The sequence below is a fragment of the Canis lupus genome, chromosome 29 (genome assembly GCF_048164855.1).
Source record: "Canis lupus baileyi chromosome 29, mCanLup2.hap1, whole genome shotgun sequence".
NCBI lineage: Eukaryota > Metazoa > Chordata > Mammalia > Carnivora > Canidae > Canis > Canis lupus.
In genome coordinates, this window is record NC_132866.1 from 16,605,705 (window position 1) to 16,622,938 (window position 17,234).

The 17,234-nt window shown below is 42.2% G+C and overlaps 1 protein-coding gene across 13 annotated transcripts in view; it reads right to left on the reverse strand.

Annotated features, from left to right (window-relative positions):
- Positions 1-16,703, reverse strand: part of PLEKHS1 (pleckstrin homology domain containing S1) — a 52,967-nt gene extending 36,264 nt beyond the window's left edge. For 5 of the 13 annotated variants that reach the window (XR_012020568.1, XR_012020569.1, XM_072805246.1 and 2 more), the window contains exons 1-12: positions 16,419-16,703; positions 16,076-16,170; positions 14,657-14,703; positions 10,078-10,166; positions 9,860-9,966; positions 9,125-9,259; positions 6,309-6,384; positions 5,487-5,612; positions 3,350-3,475; positions 2,171-2,277; positions 968-1,174; positions 130-231 (exon numbers count right to left, since the gene is read on the reverse strand). Coding sequence is in view for 8 of the 13 variants with exons in the window: in XM_072805246.1 (XP_072661347.1) it covers positions 130-231; positions 968-1,174; positions 2,171-2,277; positions 3,350-3,475; positions 5,487-5,612; positions 6,309-6,384; positions 9,125-9,259; positions 9,860-9,966; positions 10,078-10,166; positions 14,657-14,684 (1,103 nt within the window). In the remaining 5 variants the exon portion in view is untranslated. The remainder of the gene's footprint in view (positions 1-129; positions 232-967; positions 1,175-2,170; positions 2,278-3,349; positions 3,476-5,486; positions 5,613-6,308; positions 6,385-9,124; positions 9,260-9,859; positions 9,967-10,077; positions 10,167-14,656; positions 14,704-16,075; positions 16,171-16,418) is intronic. The other 8 variants (XR_012020566.1, XR_012020565.1, XM_072805241.1 and 5 more) reach the window with 6 other exon arrangements.
- Between the last annotated feature and the right edge of the window lie 531 nt (positions 16,704-17,234).

The window sequence follows — 17,234 nt, forward strand, 5'->3', positions numbered from 1 at the left end:
TCTGGTGATCACAGCAACACCACAGTCCAAGCTCTCTGTTTTGCCACATACAGAGTTTTAAGATATAATTGTCATCTCCCTATCTTCCAACCCCACTTATAATCAAGAATCCTCAGATCTCCAACCTACCATATCCGTCCTGCAGCTTCTGTGAGAGTGAGATAATTGATGATGTCAGAAGGAGAAAGGAACACACTTAGTTTCTCCACTTGGTCTTCATCAGGGATGTTACTATGAGATAAAATGTGAAAGGCACATCAGGAAACTGTCTCTGGCTCTAAACTGTACTTTCTGAGTATACTTTGGCCTCCTACACCTAAGATGGTATTTTCCAGTTTAAGATTGTCCCCCAAATTTGGAGACTATGAATTTGTTACTCATTAATGCCCTCCCACCCCTCTTGGAATGTGGTAGTGGATGGCAGACAGTGGTGTAAGAAATGGACTGTTTTTTTTTTTTTTTTTTTTAAAGAAATGGACTAAGTTGATTATATATCACATCCATCTGCTCATTTCTCCATAGAAATGATTCCATAGAAGACGACCCTGGAAAGAGTTAAAATGGAGAACAATCTCATCTTGGCATCACTTAAAACCTACATGTCACCCTCCTATTCTATACCCAAACCTCATGCAATTTATGTGCCCATAATTTTAACGGTAGACATTGGGTGACATGCTACCTAGTTCGGTGTGATCCAAAGTTCCAGGGCCTGAAAGACTAGCCAAGGGAGAACTTTTAGAACTATTTGAAAATGCTACCCACAGCCCAGGGGACCACTTTGCTTCCAGCTCCGTTACTCACTGTCCTTGGACACCACATCAGAGAGAAAGGGAAGCTGGTCAAAATGTTGGCTGACTTGGAGATTTTTAGGAACTACTTTAAAATTCAAACTCTGAGTAAAAAAAAAAAAAAGGAAGGCTGCTTGCTCTAAGGGCCCAGAAAGTTTTAGAAATTAGAGCTTTACTTGATTAGTATAGATAATTGCACAACAGTAAGTGAGGCCAGCTCCTTTCTGTCATTTGTGGTTTGTGCTTCCATATTGGCAGGTGGAAGACAAGAGTCCTTTTGTGAGCCCTGTTCTTGCAAGTGAAGCCTCTCATTCTGGATCTCTGGAAGGGCCTGGGATTCCTCTTTGTTATCAGCAGACTCGTGGGATGTCTCTCTGAAAAAACTAGCGTATAAGAAGTTAATACAATAACCCTCCTTCAGCATGTCTGTTTTCAACTTCCTATGGTGTGTGAATCAGATTTCGGTAATTAGGAGTCATGTGAAAATTAACAAGTGGGCAGCCCGGGTGGCTCAGCGGTTTAACACTGCCTTCAGCCCAGGGCCTGATCCTGGAGACCCGGGATCAAGTCCCACGTCAGGCTCCTTGTGCGGAGCCTGCTTCTCCCTCTGCCTGTGTCTCTGCCTCTCTCTCTCTCTCTCTCTCTCTCTCTCTGTGTCTCTTATGAATAAATAAATAAAATCTTAAGAAAAGAAAACTAACAAGGTCTTTAAGTATGTGCCCAACCCTCAGAATCACAGAATCAAATTCAACAAACTTTCCTTCTGAAATGGATATGGAGGCAAAATAACCCTTTACAGTGGGAGGGCATGGAAGGCAGAAGTGAGAGCATGAGACATAAATTCAGAATAGAAAATAAAAAAATAAATAAAAATAAAATAAAATAAAAGAATAGAAAATAAGTTCCCCGGGGGACAGAATATGGCCTGAGGAGGTCACTAAATGGCTCTCAGTGGGTGGAGAAGCCATTCTCACTTCTTTTTGTGTTGGAATTATGGAATAATGTGTTGAACTTGGTCTATGGTAATGCTTATTTATATTAATATATCAACAGTAATTTTTCTATAAAAGTGCATTAGCTAAAATCAATTTTAAGAAGATGGCAATTTTAGGGGTGTCTGGGTAGCTCAGTCAGTTCAGCAGCTGTCTTTGGATCAGGTCACGATCCCAGGGTCCTGCGATCAAGCCCTGAGTTGGTCTCCCTGCTCAGTGGGTAGTCTGCTTCTCCCTCTGCCTCTCCTCCTTGCTAGAACTCTCTCTCTCATAAATAAATAAATAAATAAATAAATAAATAAATAAATAAATAAATAAATAAATAAATAAATATTTTTTAAAAAAAGAATCGTTAGGGAAAAAAAAGAACATGGCAATTTTACCTACCAGGATTTCATTGACATGTAATGATGCTCAGTTCTCTCAATGAATTGATCTGGACTACCAGGTTCAGGAGATTCACCAGAATCACTGGAAGCAATAAAAGAATCCAACTGCAGACAAGAGGAACAGGTGTAAGGATGCAAATCCACCAATAATCGATACCTTTTTACCCCTTCCATGATGGTGCTGGGCCCTGAAATAGTAAGTACATCCACCATTGGATGAACAGTGGTGCTCATTCTTGGAGACTGAATTGGTAGAGGTTCCCCAGCACAAAGTCTGTTTTCTCCTCCTGGTTTCTCCCAGTGCTTCCGATACGGTGTTTTATCAGACTACATTGCTATTTAGTTTTCCATTTCATCAGTAGGCACTTCATGATATAAACTCTTTTTCCCAACCAGTGCTACTGTAGAATCATGTCACCTGGCTGGGTCAGAGGCTCCCACAAACACAGAGCTGGCCTCAGGCTATTCTGCTCACAGGCTAGCCAAGTTGCTTCAAGGAGCTGTAAAGGTCCTAGCAAATATTGGCCCCAGGAGGCTCTCAACTAGCCCCTCATAGCTAGGTCATTTTGGGGGGGGGGGGTGAGGGGGGGATGATTGCTCAAAAACCCTGAGGGCTTTTAACTGCCTGCCCAACAGATCAATCATTAACCCATAATTGGAAAAATCCATTTCAGTCAAGCCAGTCTTCCTGCTGCTCCCCATGTGAATGGTGGGCTTCCAGAGCCAGCTTTCATGCTACTGGCTTCACCTGGAGTGCCCCCTCTCCTCTGGCCTTGTGAGGCCCCACAGCCCCCTCTGACCACCTCAGCCATTGCCAGTCTCCTTCTTCTCTGAACTTCTACTGCATAGTTTTGTACTTAATTTTGGGGGGAGTATTTTTTCAATGGTTTTTCAGCTTCGTTTTCGCGGGCCTTCTGTCTGGAAATCACCTCGCCTGCCTTCCTTCCCTCATGCCCTCCACGCATATTACAAGCATCTCTCTTCAGCGCGGAGCCCTTTCTGTGTCATATGGTGGCTGGCTCCTGTTCAAGCGTCAACACTGTGAGCACGTCACCTGGGCCTGATTCATTGCTCTGTGCCACTGAACCCAGCCTAGCGCCTCTCAGGAACAGCACACAGCAGGGGCCCAGCAAATATTTGTGCAAGGAATGAAGGATTAATGGAGGGAAGGGGTTACCTCCGAAAGAATACTTTGAGGACTGATATAATGACTCTCTTCTTCTGTATCTTCAGTAGTTTCTGACAAGAAGTCGTGTGGTAAATGAGCTTGTCTGAGTCCTGGAGATTTTTTTCCCATTAAATGCTGAATGAGGAGATGGAGACAGAATTAATTCTTTTCTTTTTTCTTCCTTCTTTCCTTTCTTTTTTTCCTCTTTCTTTGCTTTTTTGCAGGGGACAGAATTAAACCACATGCTCTCTGGAAAAGCCGTAATAGATTAATTGTGTTGGGAAAATCAGAGAATCTTCCAAGGTTACATGCGGAAGCCCACACAACTTGAACTTGCCTCTTGAGTCTGGGTCACCTTGATGATTTAAAAATTTAGCCCATCATTCAGGCTTTTCTGTACCCTTGGGATCTGAATCTCCAAACAAGTGGTTCTTTCTGGTGGGAGTAGGGGGCAGTGTTCTAAGGCAGGAAGCTCTGGAACAGAGGCCCCCACCCCCACCTACTTAGTTTTCACTCAGTGCCATCTGAGAAGGTAATTAGCCCGTGGTCAAGGCACCGCACCTTTCCTCTTCCTGCTCAATATTCCCCTTTTGTGTTCTGCTCACATACTTCTATTGTTTCCATAGCAATGCAATTTGCTAGGTGTTGATCATGTGATAGTATGGATTATAGTCTTCAAGGTAATGTAGGTTCAACTAGTTACTGCCTTCCCTCCACAGTAGCTACAAAATACACTACTAAAGCAGCTGCTTTGCATGCCAGGAAAATTGTTATAAGTACAACTTGATTCTTCTAAGAACAATGCCTTAGAGCAGGGGGGGTTTGACAAGATCTTGAATGTGCTCTAAGAAGTCCTTGAACAAAAGTGATTTTAAAAACATAATACTTTAAACTGTGTCCATTTTTCCAGGGCCAAGATCATGAGGCTAGACCAGGCTGAGCTAGGGAGGAAGAAGGGTTCCCACCTAATTTCAACAACAAACCCCAACAAGGCAGACGATAATCTTAACTGGGACTGGTTGAAAAAGCACTGAGTTCGAAGACAGAGCGTGAAAAAAGGGCAAGACGACCAGCCATGTTATCTCTAGGCAGAAGGGATATCATGAGTGAAAAACAAGACATAATTTACTGAAAAGAGTTCTCTTTTACAACCCATTTCCTACAAATACCAAATGAGGTGTTTGGCTGGGTGAATTCGATCTGCTGCAGAAAGCTTTTAAAATGGTTGGAGAGCTCCCAACTAGATAAAATAGGAGGTTATGCCATATTAAGATGTGCTGGGGGCCCAGGGAGGAGGGAAAGTCAGTGGTTGCATCTCGAAAGGACAAGATGGTATCCATAGCAGAAGAAAAAAAAACAACCAAACAAACAACTACTCGGCCCATTTATCCAAACTTGGAAAGATTACAAATCTGAGAGAGCAGAGTATCATCACAAGTCATCTTCAAGGGCCAGATGTCCTTTTTTCCCCCCTCAAATGGATTTCATTAGAAGTAAAGATGAAGTCAGAGAGAAAAACAAGATCAATCTGGGTAAATGAAGGAAATTAATAAGAACCTTGATGTTGGGCAGCCCGGGTGGCTCAGCGGTTTAGCGCCACCTTCAGCCCAGGATGTGATCCTGGAGACCCAATTTCGAGTCCCATGTCAGGCTCCTTGTAGGGAGCTTGCTTCTCCCTCTGCCTGTGTCTCTGCCCCTCTCCCTCTGTCTTCCATGAATAAATAAGTAAAATCTTTAAAAAAAGAAAAAAGAACCTTGATGTTACCCCAGAAGTATAGGTTGTGTGGCAGAAAACAAGTGATGTTTCAGGAATCTCTTTATAGAAGTAATCTGTGCCCTCTGCGGTAAAGTGAAACCAAGGTTGCCAGGTAGGCTTTGGGTTAGCTGGAAAGTTCTCCACCCCACATGCCCAGATGCATGCAAGAAGCACCTAGAATGAATGAATACATTTCGAGGTAGGCAGCGCATGCAGGGAGGCTCATTCACGGTATAAGAAACAGCCTGAACATAAGATCAACACTAGAGCTAAACATCATTTTTTGGTGCTTTGGACTCAGAGGAAGGTGTCAGATACATCGTAAGAATTTTGAAGCATGAGCTGACCCCCAGGCAAAGCGTCCTGATTGGTAGACACAAGCCTGATTACCACATCCGGAAGACTGTTTCTTGGTGTCTGACAGCCTCTGGTGACAGCCTCTAATGTGCTGGAAGGATCAAAGAGAGGGCTGGGGTCTGAAGAGGGCCTTTTATCACCCGATGAGAATTTCTCCTGCTTATGGAAAAGGAATATTGCAGTCAGGGCATGATCGATCTCTCACCTGGAATTCAACAACAGCCTCGTCGCTGGGCTTCCTGCCTCCAGTCTTTTACCACTAACATTTATACCCCCCAGCCAGCCTTCTGGAACTCACTAAGACATGACGTGATCATGCCTCTCTCCTATTTCCAAACCCTTGAGGAGTCTCAGCCGGGCCTGCAGATGCCCTGAGTTTCCCTCTACCTGTCTTTTTAAGCCTATGTCCCTCTGCACACTGCCCCTTGGCTCTACTCATTTGAATTGGCACGTTTTCTAAGTTGTTCAATGCTTATGATGAAAGCAGAGGCCAAGGGAGAGGGAAGCCAAGGCATGTCTACCAGTGGATTCAAAAGGCAGCCGTTATGCACCTTGCATGACAATCATGGCAAGTACTATAGTTTCGGCCACTCTTGAAAAAATGCCACAGTTACCTTTCGCTCCTCCAACCCCAGTAATGAAGATTGGAAGTGTCTGTATTTTTAGGTCTCTTGCAAAACGACAGAAGTATTTTTTCCCCTACTCTTAATCATAAAAATAACAAGGCTGTACATTCTCTCACTTATTTATCCCTTGTGTTGAGGCCAGTTGCTAAGGAGGAAAAGAAAAAGCTGCCATTGTGTCCTCGTGAAAGGGGTGGGGTTCACTGTTATTTCATTAGTGATGTAGAGTCACCTCTGTATCCTGGCGTGCTGCTTCCACATCCCAGCAGAACGAAGACACGAAGGAGACCCAGTCTTTAATCTTCTCCCTGTTGATAGGAATAAATTCTCAGCTGGCGTGTGGCAACAATAGCACCTGTGCTCCTTTTGAACCGGAGAAGGGCTCTTTTATTAAGGTTGGAACAGGCCGTGGGAGCAAGTACCAGGGAAATAAAGATTTTTTTTTTTTCCAAAGTAGCTTAAACGACCCACTGGCTCCTCACCACCTCCACATTTGCACACTAGAATTAATCTTCACGCCACCTCTGTGAGGAAAGCTCAGGGAAATGGGAAGAACACTGGAAAATAACGGTAATAATCATAGGGTTTGGAGCTCTGGGCTTTGACACTGATTTCCTTTGTGTTCTTAAGCGGGCCCCTTAACCTGTCAGCGCCACTTTTGTGTAGCCATCCAGGTGTGCCTCCCTTTGGGGAACGCATGTGTTTATGAAGAAGGTGTTGGAATGAATTTATATAAATCACATATTCTTTTCTTTTTTTTTTTTTTTTAAATTTTTATTTATTTATGATAGTCACACACAGAGAGAGAGGCAGAGACACAGGCAGAGGGAGAAGCAGGCTCCATGCACCGGGAGCCCGACATGGGATTCGATCCCGGGTCTCCAGGATCGTGCCCTGGGCCAAAGGCAGGCGCCAAACGGCTGCGCCACCCAGGGATCCCTCACATATTCTTTTCTATTGACTTTTCATGACAATGTAAAAAAGAGAGCTTTCGGCCTTGAGCTTCGTCGGCAACAGATCAAGGTTCTTCGTACTTTGGTGTTAGCTTGCGCTGCCTCCTCTGACAGCTTCCTCCCCTGACCTCAGCCTCTGCCAAGCAGCTGATCATCTATAATGGATCCATTTAAGGCACCTTTGCTAGCACCAGGACCGCCCCCCCCCTTAAAAACCACAGACCCCTTCAGGGATGAGCATTGCCCCTCCTGAACACAGGGAGCTTAGGCAGATATCTGTGTATTGGGTTAGGTTTTTTTTTTCTTTTTTTAAGATTTATTTACTTATTTAAGAGCGGGAGAGGTAGACAGTGGAGGGGGTGGGTGGGGGAGACAAGCAGACTCCCTGCTGAGCAGGGAGCTTGATCCCAGGACCCTGAGATCATGACCTGAGCTGAAATCAAGAGTTGGATGCTTCACCGACTGAGCCACCCAAGTGCCCCTGTGTATTGGGTTCTTTTACATGAGATGCATCTGGGGTGATGGTGGTAGGGTTATGGGTTGAATTGTGTCCCCTCAAAGTTTGGATATTGAAGCCCCAACTCCCAGTACCTGAGTATGTGACCTAATTTGGAAATCGGCCTGGGTTATTGTAGATGTAATTAGCTCAGACAAGGTCATACTGACCTCCTTTTTTTTTTTTATTTTATTTTTTTTTTTTTTATTTATTTATGATAGTCACAGAGAGAAAGAGAGAGAGGCGGAGACATAGGCAGAGGGAGAAGCAGGCTCCATGCACCGGGAGCCCGATGTGGGATTCGATCCCGGGTCTCCAGGATCGTGCCCTGGGCCAAAGGCAGGCGCCAAACCGCTGCGCCACCCAGGGATCCCCCATACTGACCTCCTAATCCAGTATGACAAGCATCCGTATAAAAAGTTTGGATGCAGAGACACACACACATGGAGAGAAGGCTGTGTGAACTTTACGGTTCTGCCACAAGCCCCGGAACTACCAGAAGTTAGGAGAGAGACCTGGAACAGACCTTCCCCAGAGCTTCAGAGGGAGCGTGGCCTTGTGACACCCTGCTGTCAGATGCCTAGCCTCCAGAACAGAGAGACAACGCATCTCTATTGTTGTTTTTAAATTTGTTTCAATTTATTTTTTATTTAAGTTCAATTATTTAAGGGGCACCTGGGTGGCTCAGTGGTTGAGTGTGTGCCTTTGGCTCAGGCTGTGATCCCGGGGTCCTGGGATTAAGTCCTACATCGGGCTCCCTACGAGGAGCCTGCTTCTCCCTCTGCCTGTGTCTCTGCCTCTCTCTCTGTGTGTCTCATGAATAAATAAATTAAATTAAAAATAAATAAATTCAATTACTTACCATAGAATGTATTATTGGTTTCAGAGGTAGAGGTCAGTGATTCACCGGTCTTATATAATACCCAGTGCTGGGGATCCCTGGGTGGCTCGGTTTGGTGCCTGCCTTTGGCCCGGAGCGTGATCCTGGAGACCCGGGATCGAGTCTCACGTCAGGCTCCCAGCATGGAGCCTACTTCTCCCTCTGCCTGTGTCTCTGCCTCTCTCTCTCTCTCTCTCTCTCTGTCTATCATGAATAAATAAATAAAATCTTAAAAAAAAAATACCCAATGCTAATGACATCATGTGCCCTGTCCCCCAAACCCCCTTATTTCTGTTGTTCTAAGATACCCAGTTGTGGTGTTATGGCTGCCCTAGGAAATGAATACTGTGACTTTTCAAGGTATTTTGACAAATAATGAAGACTGTCAAGATGGTGTTGAACAGTATGTGGCTCTGGGCTTCTGTTCAAAGTATGTTTATTGTTTATTGGTTTAAAATGTTTTATTTGTCAGGACACCTGGGTGACTCAGTGGTTAAGCGTTTGCCTTTGGCTCAGGGCATGATCCCAGAGTCCTGGGATTGAGTCCCACATTGGGCTCCCTGCTCAGTGGGGAGCCTGCTTCTCCCTCTGCCTGTGTCTCTGCCTCTCTCTGTGTGTCTCTTATGAATAAATAAATAAATAAAAATCTTTAAAAAATGTTTTATTTGTCTTTTTATATTGTGCGCATGGGAAATATTCTGTGCTATCTTACCACTTACCTGTCATGGCCAATGAGGAAATATTCCCTGTTGGTGGTTCTGATGGACATCACCTCATCAGAGCAGCATTTAAACATTTTATGTACAGATTGCATTTTTTCATGGCTACTTATGCCAACTTCTACACTGGAATTTCTGTCAGATATAGACATAGAGTATTAAACATTTAAACGTGAGAACTAATGTTTTATATTAGGTTTCAAACTGAATAAAATTTAGATCTGCTTAATTGACATTTTGGAGGTTGTCTGATAATTTTAGATAAAAAGTTTAGATCTGGTTTGTCACTGATTGAAAACATTTTGTTCAGCCTCAAACTTAATTCAGAAATTCTTTCTTCATGTAGATTCTTTGTTCTACAAAGTATCATGTTTTCTAATTTTCTTTTTGTACATAATTTCTGAAAGGACAAAGAAGCCAAACTAAATGCTTTTTTAAAAATCCATCTTGGCTTTATGAAATGATGATTTTATCTGCTCTCATCCATAAATTAAGTGAATTGAAACTTTTTGTAACTAGATGCTTATTAATTAATAACTTATGAACTACAGTATACAATACAAAATAGGTATTTAGCTATGTTTTACTCAAAACATTCCTCATTTTAGCTTCTTTTCAGCAACAACTATTGTAAGTGTGAAGCCTTTGTTTCTTCCAGTCAATGATTTAGATTTCAACTTGCATGCACCTTTTAGTATTTACGGTTATAAACAGTTTTCCCGATTGGATACACACCGGTCAATTTTAATGGATCCTCGGTGATGTTGGTTTTTGTAATAGGAAAGACAAAGACTCCTTTCCCCACTCTTTGAAAGAATGAAAAACCGCTTTTTCCAAGAAGACTGAAAAATGAAACCATTTTGCATCTTAGTTAAATCTCAGAGGAAGAGAAAGGATTTAAAAAATGTTCATAAGCCTGGTGGGAGGCCTGTTAAATCATGGTGAATACTTACAGCGGAGAAGAAAAGCTGAGGAGGTGGTGATTTAATAAAGTAATCTTGTTTGCAGACTTCATTTTCATAATAAAATGTAAATCGTTTGCCTAATAAAAGAAAGTGAACAGACTCAGTTTGTTCCCTGTAAATTGTGGAAAAGAACTGCTTCAATTGGAAAACACTATTTACCTCTGGAAAGGTCTTCAAATTATTCAGTTATGAAAAAGGACATCTTTAATAGGATAGGCCATAAAAACAGAAAACCAAATGGCCAACAGTGTTCTTATCCATCCACATCCAGGACCTTGCTTCAGATGACATGTAGCAGCTCTTTAATGTTTAGCTCTGAGTTCTGGGGGCACCGTTGCTGGCTTTCTAGATGTGAGCAAAGGTTTGTCTCTATCCTTGTTGAAGAGCGAGCCAGAGGAGCAGGATAATTCTGCTTTGCCTTGGCTTAGCAAACAAAAGCAAAACCACCTGCTACTGAAAATCAGGTGGCAGAGTGATTAAATCATAAGGTCTCCAAAATGTTAATAGCTTCTCAGTAAGTATTGAAATTTATAGTTTTTTTCCCCTGTATTTTCAAAAATGTCTTCAAGACATATGCACTCCTTTCATTAATTAGAAAAACACAATGTTGTTAAGATAAAATTTATTTGAAAAAAAAAAAAAAACAGCTTGGTTTTGCTTTCACATCCAGGCCGTAGTTCTAGTTTGTCCGTGGTTTGGTAAAAGACAGCCTTTACTAAAGAGTTAGAGCTTTTTTTTATTAAGTGAAAACAGAATAAGGATTAGGGAGCACAGCTAATGGGGACATTGTACTATAGTCTATCTAGTAATTCTTTCTTTTTTTAACATTTTTTTTAGAATAGTTTTTTTAAGACTTTATTTGAGAAAGATTGAGGGAGCATGGGCAGGGGGAGGGGCATAGGGAGAAGCAGATGCCTGGCTGAGCAGGGAGTCCGATATGGGGCTGGATCCCAGGACCCTGGGATCATGACCTGAGCCAAAGGCAGATGCGTAACCACTGAGGCACCCAGGTGCCCCCTTCTTAACATGTTTTTAAGTTTATTTATTTAAGTAATTTCTACATCCAGTGTGGGGCTCACACTCAAGACCCTGGGATCAAGAATCACATGCTCTTCCGACTGAGACAGCCAGGTGCCCCTAGAATCTAGTAATTCTTAGGCAGCTGTCCTCACTTTGCCTCCTTCTCCTTGCTCAGGAACTACTCTAAGTTCTCCTCACTCCTCATCCCTACACACACACACACACACACACACACACACACACACAAGGAAAAAGAAAAGAAGAACGGAAGGCAACAATATTGCAACTAGCTCCTCTTTAAAATCATTGTTTGGCCTTGGACATAAATCACAGATTTATTTACTGAACAAGTATTTATAGAACAGCTTGGATCACTAAATCTCCCTGTTTCTTCATCTGTAAAATGGAGACAGTAGCACTGACCTTAGAGATTTGTGGTGAGGACTGAGGGAGTTAATGCATGGAAACCTCTCAGGACTGGGCCTGGCACCCACTAGGGCTCACTGAAGAGTAGCTCTTATGAATAACAGAAGAAATTTTAGCTTTTATCATATGCTGAATAAACCAGTCTCTCATCTGCCTATAACATAGAGGCTCTTTGGTGGTATTAAATTTAGAGGGTTTAACAGATGTAGATATTTTATGAAAATGTGTGTCTAATAACATTGTATACAACTAGCAGAATCTTTTTTTTTTAAGACGGGGAGGGCCATTGGAAGAGGGAGAGAGAATCTCAAGCAGGGTCCACACCTAGCATGGAGCCAGATGTGGAGCTCGATCTCAGAATCCTGAGATCATGACCTGAGCCGAAATCAAGAGATGCTTAACTGCCTGAGCCACCCAGGTGCCACTACAATTAGCAGAATCTTAAATAAAGTAAATATCTGTGAAGATGTTGCCTTGGCTGGGCACTTCCAGGGTGTCCCCAGTATTCATACTGACTACCAATTCCAGGGCACAAGAACCCTGACGGTATTTGTTGACCACGACAATGGCATTGTTTTCTCCAGAACTTATGCTAAGGAATCACCTTAACTCAGCCTTCCATCAGCCTTATGGCCAATTACTAAATCATGCCTATTTTCACTTCCTGAAAACTTCAGGATCCATCCCTATTTCTCTATTCCTACCAGCACTTCCTTCAAGACCTTCAAACATTTTTAGTATGTTTCAATTCACATGAACTTGAAACCTCTATATGTTTTCCACCGTGTTTCAGTGGTGGTCCAGTTTGACCTCCCAATTCCAGTCTTGACATCTTCAAATCCATCCTTGATGTACCCCTGACACTAAATGACAAATATGACTGATCTAGCACTTGGGGCAAAGAGAGAATAACAGGGACTAGGTTTACAAAACAGAATATATAAAATAGTGGTTTTCAAGACACTGAGCATGGACATTTAAAGTCACTGATCCCTAAAAGACAGGAAGCAATCAAGGTGGGCCCTACTGTTCCCCTGAGAGAGTTTCCAGGCTCCAACACAGGAAAGGGGAACTGAGATGGATTTCAAAGCAAAAAACATATTACTAGGGACCAAGATCTTTTTATAATGATAAAGGGGTCAATTAATCAAGAGGACATAAAAATGCTACAGATTTATGTACCTAATAAAAGAGCTTCAGCATACATGAGGCAAAAACTGATAGAACTGCACAGAGAAATAGACAAATCCACAATAACAGTCAGGGATTTCAATATCCCTCTCTTCATAACTGATAGAAAAATAGGCAGAAAATCATAAAGATATAGTGGACTTGAACAACACTGTCAACAAACTTGGCCTGATTGATATTTCTAGAACACTCAACAACAGCAGATTGCACACCTTTCTCAAGGGCATATGCAACATTTACCAAGATAGGTCATATTCCGGGCCATAAAACCCGTCTCGATAAATTTGAAAGCACTGAAGGTTTACCAAGTATATTTTCAGAACATAATGGAATCAAATTGGAAATCAGTAACACAAAATTTTTGAGAGTGATACATTTGCCCGTTTTTTGATTGTGGTGCTGGTTGCCCAGGCATATACATATATCAAAACTTATCAAATTACACATTTTATTTTTATTTATTTTTTAAAGATTTTTAAAATCTATTTATTCATGATAGACACATAGAGAGAGAGGCAGAGACACAGGCAGAGGGAGAAGCAGGCTCCATGCAGGAAGCCCAATGTGGGACTCGATCCCGGGACTCCAGGACCACACCCTGGACCAAAGGCAGGCGCTAAACCGCTGAGCCACCCAGGGATCCCCACAAATTATACATTTTAAATATGTGGTTTATTGTATATCATTTTCACCACAAAAAGCTATTTCAAAAAGTATGACCAACCTAAAATGCAAATCTAATGACACCTTTCTCTTGCTCAAAAGGCTTCAAGGATTCCTGGCCATATGAGGTCAAGGTCTGGCACAGGATAGTGCCACAGCCTCATCCTCTATACTTCCCCGTTCTACTTTCTATACTCATTGTCCTCTGACACATCCTGTCTCTAACCCACGCATTGCTTTTGTTCATGCCATCCCTTTTCTGCTCAGTTGTTCCCTTTTCCAATCTCTTTTAAAATCCTATGCATCTTTCAGAGTGTAGTTTAAATGCCTTCTCATAAAGCCTCTCTGGATTCCCACAACTACTTACAAGCTCTTCCTCAGATTCCCATAACATTTCACACTTATTTCATGATTCCTGTCATAACTTGGTTATTTGTGCTTATCTTAGCTTCTCAATACAGCTACTCACATGTGTTGATCTTAACTTCCCAACAAAATCTGTAAACTCACTGAGAGCAATGACCCTATTACTTAATCTGTATATCTACTGCAGTATGAAGCACAGTGGCCTTACTAATAATAGATGCTTTGAATAGATATTCAAAAATACTTTTTAAAAAAAGATTTTATCTACTTATTCATGAGAGACACAGAGAGAAGCAGAGAGAGAGAGAGAGAGGCAGAGACAGGAAAAGCAGGCTCCATGCAAGGAGCCCTATATGGAACTCCGGGATCACGCCCTGAGCCGAAGGCAGACGCTCAACCATTGAGCCACCGAGGCATCCCCAAAATACTTATTTTTCAATTGAATTGGATAATTTGATTTCTAAATTATTTCATCCTAAACTCAGCTTTCCTAACTACCCACCTGCAATGAACTATATGAACATGAACAAGGACCTTTGAATAATATAGCTCGAGCTACCTCTATGATAACAACATAGGCAATTTTTCCAAGTGAGAATTTCTGACTAAATTATGAAATACTCTTCAGTCTTTTCTGGGTTTTAGTACCATCTCCAAGCAACAGATGGAACATTTGGTTAATGAAAATCAGAAAATGTCAAATTTCTAGATAGGTGAGCTCTTACAAAATAATTAACCAAATCCGACAGCTCCTGCCACTCTCCATACCAAGAGTCATTGTCCCAGAAATGCTGCCCATTAGCCTCACTAAACTGTCTTCTGTACCCTGATTAGCTTGGTGAGAATTGTTGGTTATTTTCAATAAAGTTTTTTACTTCGGAGAGTATACCCCCCTGGATACCTGGACTCTTCTGAGGTTTGGGTTCCATTATGGCTGTCTGTTCTCATCTGTCAAAAGGAAGAGTTAAACACCAGTTAGTCCTTAAACAACAATGTGATTCACTGATGAGTGCCACGATCATGCAGCCTTAGGATGGTGCCTGTGAATGTTGCTGTACTGGGTTATCAGCCTCCTGCTTTCCTTTCTGCTCCCAAGGCTGAGAGTAGCCACAGTAATAAGGACACATCCAAGCAACTTGCGTTCACATGGCAGTTCTGTCGAGGTGTTGCTTAAGTGTGACAGAAGGAGCTGTGTTCCCTGGACTTTCTCTGCTCCTGCTCCATAAGTGACTCTGACAACAAAGTCCCTGCCAGAAACAGCACCAAGGAGGAGAGACAAGAACAGGCCAGAGGGCAGGAGGCTGTGGACCCAATGCAGCTGAGAAAGCATTACTAGCCAAAAGGAAGCCTGAGATAAGCCCTTCTCCATGCCAGGAACTTGCTTTCTCCAGAGGGAAACTGAAGAGCAAGGACCAGGGCATATCCCTGTTCTCAGACTGCCTCAGGTGTCTGCCAGGCTCTGGGGTGAGATTGACTCCAAGAGGCAGAGCTCCTTCCTGGGCAGCTGTGCCAGCAATCCTTTAACCCCTGTGGGGTCCTGTGAGAAGGGGGATCCCACAGGGTAAAGGGCCTCAGGGCAGGGGAGATCTGTGACACCTGGGATGTGCTGGTGATCAATTTTTACCTTGAATTAGTAAGACTCTCAAAATAGAAGGAAGCATCAAGCAGGCCAGTGCCAGGGCAGTGCCAGGAAAACGGGAGGGGGCAAAGGGCCCTTTATACTACATATATACTATATATAACACACAGAATATGTGTTAACATGCAAAAATATGTGTTAACTGACTCTGTTACGGGGAAAGCTTCCGGTTAATAGTAAGCTGTTTGTGGTTAGTTTTGGGGGGAGTCAAAAGTTATATGTGGATATTCAACTGCATGGGGGGCCATCACCCCTAACCCCCATATTGTTCAAGATTCATTTGTCCATATATATAAATGCTGGGTTTCCTACATAATATATATTTCATATTATATATATTAATTTCATATTATACATAATGAGTCCAGTACATGTATATAAATGTGAAATCCATTATATAAGAAACCTATTATATAAATTTTGCTTATATAAGCAAAATAAGCAGAAGCTTATGTTACATAAGCAAAATTATACATGATATATGAAATCTCATTTAATTTCATATTTTTATTTATAAAATATATAGATTTTACATATATTTTTACATAGAATACTATAAAACTGACATTACTTTTTCAATGGTATAATACCCATTTTACAGATGAGAAAACGGTTATCAGAGATACTAAGCAATTTGCCTTTGACCACATAATTAAAAAGAAGCTGAGACGGAATTCTAACCTGAGAGTTGTCGTCTGAACCGCTTTGTTTTTCCTTCTATTTAAGAAAGAAGAATTAAACCTTTTCACAGTTCTACTTGCATTTCTTGTTTTTGCCTGCAAACAAAAAAGCCTTTTAGATTTATCTCTTTGATCTCACTCAGGAGAATGTACCCACTATCATTGCCTATAACCTGTTTATTTTAATGTCATTTGGGATTTGATGAGTGTGATACCAAAAGATCCGATTTCCTTCTGACTTTACAGTTATGAACCAAGAACCCAAAACAGCAATTTTGCTCAAATAAAATTTCAGATTACCACAGCCTTGAGAACCTAAGACATTCAAACCAAGCAGTACTTACTGGAAGCCAGGTGGTCACTGGTTCAGTTCTTAGCAGAGTACTCTGTCCCTGGGTCTCCTGACCTTATCCCTGTTCACTCTGAGCTCTGAGTGGTAGGGTGAAAATTAAATATAATCTGTTTGAAATGTGAACCAACAGGAAGTTCCTAAACTACTACCTTAGGGCAGATTTTATGCTTGCCTTAAGCTAAAATGGAAGCTGTTGTCCTAGGGGAAGTCCTGGGCTTTCATCCTTTTTGTGGCTTGGCACAGAACTGCCCCTGGCATTCCAGCTGTCTAGCATGAAGAAATGAAAGCAAACAAATGAAGAAAAATCCCACTAGCCTTTGTTCATAGTCACAATGCTCCTTATTGAGAACAGTGTCAGCCCTGCCTTGACCTCATACATTCATTGCTGTTGAAACAATTCCTTTGCTACCCACCCATCCATACCCTCTCAGTGTGTCCCTCCTGGGGAAAGTAGGGAGGATTCCAGATGAGGAAACAAAAGCCCGACTTCTCCAACACACTTGCACATACCAAGGGCCTCCAGATGATCTGCTTCTTCATCCATAACAGAGTTGTTATCAACAGGGTGGCATAAGGCAGGCTCTCCTCTACAGCCACAAAACAACTCTTAAAAATAAGAGTTTTGGGGGTGCCTGGTTGGCTCAGTTGGTTAAGCATCTGCCTTTGGCTCTGGTCATGATCCTAGAGTCCTGGGATCAAGCCACCACACTGGGCTCCTTACCCTGTGGGGAACCTGCTTCACCCCTCCCACTGCCGCTCCCCCTGCTTGTGTGCATGTGCTCTGACTCTCTCTCAAATAAATAAATAA